Here is an 8,904-nt window from a genome sequence, read left to right on the forward strand (position 1 = left end):
GGCGCGGGAGCCGAGAGGTGGCGCGGGGGCTGCGCCGGGGAGGGCTGAAGAGGGATGCTTCCAGCACTGCACACTCGGCCCGGCCAGGGTTTCATTTGCCGTGGCGCCCCTGGAGGTGGGGAGATGGGTGGGCGTGTGTGCAGAGAAAGGGGAGGCGGGGAGGCCAGTCACTTCCGGAGCTGGTTCTGGTGCTTGCGAAGCGCCCCGCTTTCGGAGACATGGATATTGGGGCGTGTAGTTGTGCCCTGCCCACGCACGCGTGGGTGATGCGGGGTTGTTGAGGCGGGGGTGGGGGGCGTCCTCTGACAAGGATTTAACAAAGGGTGCTCGACTCCAACCCGTCTGGGAGGGGCAGCAGCCCTGGAGACTTGGTCTCCAGTTGTCGACTCAGCTCAGTGGAGGTCCTTTTGGGCAAGTCGTATTATTATTTTATTTTCGCCACTTTTTGTTTTTTCCCCCTAAAGGACCGAGACTGATGTATGAGGGGCCCACGGAGGCGCGGGAGCGGTGGTGATGGTTTGGGATGCAGAGCTGAAGTGCGCTGGGCTTTGGTGAGACTTGACAGGTTATCATGACCGTGTTCAGGCAGGAGAACTTGGATGATTACTACGACACCGGCGAGGAACTTGGCAGGTACAAGGGGTTCCTGAAGTGCAAGCTACTGAGTTGTGGGGTTTTATATTATTGGGGGGCAGTGGGCGGTAAACAAATGCAGCTTGAATCAGACATCTCTCTCTCCCTTCTAGGAGATCCGCAAATTACAGAGAAAAGAGTTACTAAACTAGAATGGGCTAGGGTTCAGAAATAAACCATGTAATCCAAGGGGGTGGGGGTGGTTGTAATTTCACTGCTAGATTCTGATGCAGCGAGACTCCTGGACAAGAACAGTTTTAATTGTTTATGCAACTATTGTTAGCTTTTGTCTTGACAATAACAATATCTATATCTAAGCTATAATTGCAACTAAAGTTAGCTCTTATGTATGATTTAAGCAGAAAGTACAAACAAACAAGCTTTTGAATCGGCACACTTTACCTTTCTCTGAATTTTCAGATCTTGAACAAGTATTGGTTGGTCTTAGGTGGAGATTGGTCAGCTGCTAATGTTGGGCTTGAAATTTGAAACTTCCCTGGAACCAGGAATTAAATCATCAAGTTGGTGTTAGTGGTGGCTTTGGTTTCATTTACAATGTTAAATTTTAACAAATTAATGACAGTCTAATATGGCTGTCTGCATTCAGAGCATGCTTCCATTGCTGTGGGTGTTGTGATTTAGAGTATAGTCTTTCAGTTTCTAGGTGAACAAAGAATTATTTCTTTGGGGATATCCAAGGATTGGATGGGTTTCCCTTTGGGTATTTGATGGGCTTTGTGGTGCTTTGATCTAAGTTGGCAGAAAACCCAGTTTCACACATTAATTGAAATTCCACATATGAAATTTGACAACAGTATGTTTGTATTGTGAGTTAAGTAGGCAAAATGATGTTTAAAAAGGTAAAAGAACTGCTATTGCACATATGTATGTCAAAATACGTATTTTCCATGTCCTTGCTGCCCTGGTACAAAGGTTCCTTTTTCTTTATGCAAAGGAAAATAGAAAACATAAATATCCTGCATCACTTTGTGAGAATTGTGGAAGTTAAGTTTAACTGACATTTTTTAAAAGTTCAAATGACAATGCAGAATGAAAGTGGTTTTTAAAAAGTTACTGTGTCAGGCCCCCTCACTGGTTTGAGGAAGCTTACTGAGTGAATAAGTAAGAAGGAAAATTCTCAAAAATGAAGTTTCATGGGTGCTTTTAAATAAAGAGTACATGGTTGAAATACTTGGTTTTACTAGGAATAAATCACTATATTCCTGTAGTTTTCAGCAAGATAATATGGAATTATGTAGTAGGGCCTGATTATATATAACTTCTCTTATAAAGAGTTACAATTAGATAAGGGGATTGGTTTATAAATTAAATATATTGGCTTTATTTTCATTAAGATCCTTTGACAGAATTGTGTTTTCTGAGAAAGAAGAAAACGAGGTCTTCCTGCAGCTGGCAGAAGAGTTGTTACCTTTATTCAGCTGCTTGCTGACCAGCCTGCTGCTCTACACTGGGAGGTGTTTTTACTCAGTTGGCATTGGTAGTTCACATTGGTATAGCTATCTGTGTATAATTTTCTCCCTGCTGTGCAACACTAGTAGGTAGATTGTTCACTGATGAATTTAATGCTGTAAAAAGTTGAGAATTAGGGATATTTAAAAATAAAGTATTTATGCCCATCTCTCTGGTATAACTGCTTCTGATGTTTTTTGAACTTAAGTCCCGTCATTTTTATGTCTTTTCCTTTTGTTAAATAACTGACCATAAGAGAGACAAGTAGGTAAGATGCTGCTTGTGTGACTTCCTGTGTCATCCAGAGAGGACTGGGACTAATGGCAGAAAATGAAAATGGGCAGTCAGTATGAATGCAAGGTGGTGAGTTATAAACAGGCAACATCTAGGATTGAAGCCTTTATCTCAATATCTTTACCAGTCATCTAAATAGTAGCTACTCACTTACTTTATAGATGTACTGGAACAAAGTTCATAACTAGAGGAGGGAAGATTTTTTTTTAAGCAAGAAAAATAAAATATTGTTACTGTGATTGTCATTATTTTACTTTTAGGTTAAATGAGCATGTGTGTGTCTGTACACAGGTCTGCTCCAAAAAGCTCTGTCATGTATAAAGACTTTATTTTAAAAGTTTTTAAATAATTATCATAAAGGATTATGGTAATTACAGTAGCGGTGGGGCAGAATATGGCCAGCTGTCCTATCCAAATTCTGGCTCTGCCACTTGCCATCTTTATAATCTTGAACTGGTATAGCCTCTCTGACCCTAGAATTTTTATTTATAAAATGAGAGGCATGGTGCTTATTTCATATCAGTACTGAAAATCAAGTAACCTAATGCCTGTAAAATATTTTATCAGCAGTAAAGAGTTAAACAAATACAGATACCATCTTCTGGATGGGCTGAGGCATGTGGGTGTTCCCTCAGTGGGGTGAGAATGCAGCCTGCAATTCAGTGTTCTTTTTAAGTTTCTGTTTACCAGTTTGGGGAAGGTAGGTCCTCAGGAAAAGGGTCACAGGGAGATCAGTGCTGACAGCACTTGATATTTCTACTCTTATTCTGAAAAATGCAGCTCTGGGTGCAAACTTGCTCACCTTCCAACTGAAAACTAGGCCCTTGGTGAATAGGCTCTTCATCTCCTCAAGACTGGTGGCCTTCTGTATTGCTTCCACCCTTTAAGCTATCAACTTATGTCCCATGAGATTGAACGAAGAACTGATTCTATCACTTACTGTGTGTGTGTGTGTGTGTGTGTGTATTGGGAGGGATAAGCTTCATATCAATGCATATGTCTCCATCAGCTATTTTACTTGCGTTCTTTTAACTCCCCTAAGGGACTGCAGCATCTTTATCAGTTGGCAGGGGGCAGCTGCAGGCTGGCTTACCCCACCATCGGGTTCTTGTTACACCGTTGGCCATGGTTCAGCCTAACCTGTGAGTGTTCTGGGTACTTCTCTGAACTTTCCTGAGGACTGGCCTTATTTCCTCTTTGCTGTCTAACCTTACATAACCTTAAAACCTGAGTCCCACCTCCAGAACAATTTATTTCCTCCATGTTGAGTGCTCCCTGTTAGGAGCCAAATAGCTTGCAGTCTGTAGGGGTTCCCCTGGTCCGTGACCACAGTCTGCCACATGTCATGCTCTGTTCTTACTTTGTGTTAGAATTTTTGTATTGCTACTGGTAACCAGCCTGAAAGTTCCTTCAGGGTGTGCTCTGTGAGCCTTTCTCCCCAGGGTGTGCAGTGTGCGAGATAATAACCCAGCAGAAGTTTGACTCATGACTGAATAAACTAATGCAGTTGTCAGGCAGAATCCTGAGATCGCGATAGGAGGCAGATGCTGATGCTGATAGATGGGGGTGCCCTATAGACTGACACACACTCATTTGGGAAGTAGGGACACACCTAGCTTTGCAGGGTGTTGTGAGAATGAGAGCTGGTAAACCTCTGGCACATAGTCAATGCCTGGGATGTGATTTTTAATAACCTGTTTTCCCCACCACAGTGTTTATACCATTGTGCAGTTGTTACTTATTTGATTATCTGCTTTTCCTACAGATTGTCATAGGGTTGTGACCTTTGACTGGCTCATTTTTTCCTCGATTGCCTAATTGGATGCATGACACTTACTAGAGGCTCAATGAAGACTTGCTGATTGAGTGACTAGATTAATATATGAAAAGCCCCACTATGCTGCACACACCCACACACACCAGAAATATATAGACACATATAAATGATGACTAATGGAAATGAACCTGTACCATTAAAGACTGCAACGCATAAAAATGCAAAGTCTCTTTGCTTTGCAGTCTCTGTGGCTAAATGGCAGTGTGCACAGCAGCCAGCACTTCCAAGCACAAGTTCACTTTTAAACAAAACAAAGTGGGGCATTAAATATTTTACATTGGTTTGGATGGTTGCTGAAAGCTAGTAATTCAATTTTAAAACATTCTCATTTGGCATAAAATCTATAGGCATTTTAATTGAAATAAGGAATTGTAATAGGCCCCGACTGCACTTCCGAGTTCATCTTTAGATTTACTGTGGATTGCAGAAGTGAGTCCTAAGAACTTGTAGTCTGTATGGATGGAAGGAACAGAGACTCCAGCGATTTTTCTTTTTGGAAATGGGAATTGCAAGCTTATAAGGTTGACAGTGAGATCTTCCTGGATAGCTGTGCTCAGTGTGATTTTTTCCTCTTTGTGTTTCTGCTTTATATGTCCTAAAGTGTTTCCTCTGATAGGAAAGGCTGAAAGGTTTAAAGAGAGTTCAAATTTATGTTCAGTGATTTAAAAATTGTGTGTATTTTAGGGATGTCTAATGATAGTGTTGAATGCTGTGAAGAGACGGTGTGATGGTGGCAGTGAGTGGCAGTTGGTTGAATGTCTGTGAGGATGTGGGTTTGTGCACTATGTAGGTTAGATATATTTTAGGATCACTGGGGCCAGGAATGTAGGGGTTTGAGGTACTTATCTAAGGAGCTAAGGAGCACTGAAGCTGATGTCTTGGTCCCCTGTGGCCCCCCCTTTTTTTTTTTTAAAGATTTATGTATTTATGCATATAGAACTGGGGTACAGGCCAGAGATGCAGGGGTGGTGAGAGGATTCACCAGAGTGAGGAGCAGAACAGGCCCACTGATGAAATACACTGCTGAAGGGAGCAGCGGACCATCAGGAGAGGTCTGCCATGCCTTGTGGGTCACCCCCCAGCTGGGGATTGAACTCATTCTGAAGTGGCTTTAGCTTCTTAGTGCTGTGCTGTGCTTTAACGCACTGCCCCACCAGAGAGGGGACCCCCCCAACGCCAACCTCCACCCCACCCACCCCCTGCCATTTTATATTAGACGTTTGTCTCCTCCAGGGTGGTGAGCTCTCCCCTCTCCTTTCATCCAGACCTTGCTTAGACAGGACAAGTGGCTTTTCAAAGTCACTATTTCTTGGGTAGGAAGAGATGAGCCAGGAACTTGTGCAGGTCTTTTTCATTGTGCTCGCTTCATTACTGATGATTTGTCAATTTTCCTTTCTTGGAAACCAATTGAGTTAGTATTTAAGAGATGTGATGTAGCCAGCCTTTAAATGCCAATTCATTTTAATATCTGTATTGGAAAGAATGTTTATGAATGAACAGCAGTCATTTCACAGCAGGGTTTTCTTTTGCCCCCACTGCAGACAAGTCCTTTGTCCACACACCGGACTTGTCTCCTTTTCTGACTGGCTTGGGTTCCACACTGATGAATGGTGCTAGTGTGTCCCAGAATTTTACCCATATCCCGAAGTTAATAATTTATCTTTTTAGAAACTTCACAGAACACATTCATTATTATTTAACCTTTGACTAATGTGGCTCTGTCTGGTAGGCCACCCCCTAAGTGACAGACAGCCCTTCATTTTATTAACTGGCACTGATATGTCTGGTTTAGGACTGGTGTGTGATTACTTCAGACTTCATAAGGAAAGGAAGGCCAGACTCAGGTTTACCTTGGTTTGTAGTAGTAAATTGTCATCATAATGCATCACCTGCAAGCCTTGAAGATTTTATGGCAGTATAATTTTTATAATAAATTCAGTTTATCACTTTGTTAAGATTCTAAATGCATTCCTCTAAATGTTCAGTTAGGAAAAAACAAAGGGAAAATTTGTTCTACCCGTTTAATTAAAATGGGTTTAAATTTTTAAAAATTCAGTAAATTTGGGCCCTCCCTAGTGGTACAGTGGTTTAAGGCACAACACTAGGAAGCTAGCCACTTTACGAGTTTGATCCCTGGCCAGGGAGGTGTCTCACAGGCGTGACAGACCTCTCCTGACCCATCAAATGCTCCCTTCAGCAGTATACTTCGTTGATCTGCCTGTTCTACACCCCACTCTGTCTCTGGTGAATCCTCTCATCACTCCTCCATCTCTGGCTTGTACCCCAGTTCTGTATGACTAAATAAATAAATCTTTTAAAAAAAATTCAGTAAATCTTTCTTAAGTAAAACAGAAAGTCTAGATGTTCCCCAATTTAGGGTTTAATGCTAAAAGCTTTTCTTATTGTGAACAAAAGCAATTTAAAATATAAACTAGCTTGTGTGATTTTTAGTCTTAGTCCCCAAACAAAACAAATAAATAAGACAAAAAAAACAGAAAAAGGAAACAAAACGTCACATGCTGCTAACTGGCCTCGTGATAGCTGACAGGTGTATCCTAGTGATACCTGTTGACCACTTCAGTTGTTCCCAAGGGATGTGAGTGCTTGTGTGGCTTCTGTACCATGCCCTGGGCCATGGGGTTTTCTCCCTTAAGTGCTACATGTCAGCATTTCAGTTGTGAACTTGAGAACTTTTTATGTATAGCATATCTATTCAGAAATGTCATGGGGGAAAGAGAAGAAAGTTGTTAAATTTTTTTCCTTTGTAAAAAACATTCATCTTTGGATAAAGAACATAATGAATGAATAAATGAATGCTGTAAACTGCTGCTCTCTTGCATTGATGGTGCTTATAGTCATAAGCTGAATAGTCTTTGACTTGGAAATTTGACTTTGATTCACTTTTAGGGCACTTTTTTTTTTCCTGTCAGAACTGCCTGATTATTCTTATTTAGTTATAATGTGATGATTGGGGCTGTTTTTTTTAAATATCTCATATACAGTTGATCCTCTTAAGATTTTACTTTCACAGAATGAGCCAATTTTCATTTTTCCTGCTGTTGAATAGTTCTTTCTGTAGTTGGCTTCTTTCCGCCTTTGAAACCATGCGCGCTTTTTTAATTTAAAAAGATTGTCAGGACATTTGAGATCTGATTTCAGTCCTGTTTGCTCATCTTCTTGGTCTCCTGTGTAGAATCTTCCAGTTAAAAAAGAAATGTATGGGACATACATTTTTGCTGTTACATCATGCAAAGGATCATCTTTTGCTCTGAACTGAGTTCCTACCTAGAAGTTCATATGTCTGTCTCTGACCAGTGTGTATGAAAATATGCATGTAACTTAGGTGAGGCAAGGAAGATGTGGCAGGGGGTTACATTTGGACAAAGAGGGAAAACAGGACAATGGTTAGTGCTGATTGAGTTCTAATTTTCCACTCTCCTTTGAGTAGTTCTAATCATTTTTGCTTCCTCTGGGTAGAGCTCAACTTTTTCCATCTGTGAATCATGGGTAGATAAGCAACAGAAATGTGTGTCTCTGGGGAAGTGATGAAAGCCTACAAACCTTTGAACATAGTATTTGGTAGGCTAGGAATTATAAATTGTGGCATTTTATGAAAACAAAACTGGGCATTGCAGGTATAGAGGTACTTTTAGAGCAAAAACTTAACAACTGGCTGCTGAAGTTTGAGATGCAGATTTGTACATGATGCTCAGAGCTGTTCCTAGAAATACAGTAAGCCAAAAAGTGCTAAGAGGTTATTTGCTATCTTGCAAATATTATTTTACTGGTATAGAAATCAATATAATTGAAACTAGAATCTTACATGGGTTTCTGCTATATCCCTGGTGTAAGCACATAGAAAGTTGTCTTTTTTAAATGTTTTTTTTTTTTTTTTTTTTTGCCATTCAGAGTGTCTGTAAACTGTTAGTAATGCTAGAAACTTTCACCATTGTTGTTGTCGGGGGCCCTCTGGTTTCAGATAATCATGGTTTGGGTCATTACCCAGCACAGCCTATGGGTAGCCTCTTCCCTGGGTGTGCACTCTGCTATCTGTAAGTGTGTGCTCAGGGCTTAAGGCCCATTTGCTTTTTTCTCCCTAATGTCACTTGTCAACATTGTGCAATTGGAGTGAAGTGGAATGCGAGCCTGTCATGTCACTTGGTGAGCCTGTAAATTGACTGCTTAGGACTCTTCTCAATATTTCCTAGCAGTTATTCAAACAAGCTTTGGAATAGATGGAAAGCTATTTAGAATTGATAAGGCTTGTCCCAACACTGTGATACTGCCCTAGGATTATCATACATTCCATATCACATGCAGCTGCAGGCAGTTGATTCAAATGTTTGGGAGAGGAAATGAATCATTCTAAGTGGAAATTTTCCCTGATGAAGTTTTACCATTCTGTACTTTCCTACCCAGAAGTTTTACCAGTTTATACTTTCCTACTCAAGAAGATAGGATACCTGGTGAATAGCAGTGAACAGGGGAGTTAAGCTTGGTAGAAGCATGTAAGTCCTCGGTGTTGCTAAATGTGACTCAGGTATTTAGATGAGTACATTCGTTTTATGACTGTACTCATTAATATGGACCACTCTTCCTAGGCCTCATATTCAGAAGTTGCATTTTTTTTTTAAAGTTTATTTTTACATCATTTTGCACATTTTTTTTTT

At 40.8% G+C, this 8,904-nt stretch overlaps 1 protein-coding gene across 2 annotated transcripts in view; it reads left to right on the plus strand.

Moving 5' to 3' along the window:
• The first annotated feature begins 469 nt into the window (after window positions 1-469).
• The window catches only part of DAPK1 (death-associated protein kinase 1), a 214,635-nt gene continuing 206,200 nt past the window's right edge, over window positions 470-8,904 (plus strand). For both annotated transcript variants that reach the window (XM_004677794.2, XM_012721443.1), the window contains exon 1: window positions 470-633. In XM_004677794.2, the coding sequence (XP_004677851.1) occupies window positions 572-633 (62 nt within the window). In that variant the 5' untranslated portion in view covers window positions 470-571. The remainder of the gene's footprint in view (window positions 634-8,904) is intronic.

The sequence above is a fragment of the Condylura cristata genome, unplaced genomic scaffold (genome assembly GCF_000260355.1).
Source record: "Condylura cristata isolate star-nosed mole 26May11 unplaced genomic scaffold, ConCri1.0 scaffold00006, whole genome shotgun sequence".
Lineage (NCBI taxonomy): Eukaryota > Metazoa > Chordata > Mammalia > Eulipotyphla > Talpidae > Condylura > Condylura cristata.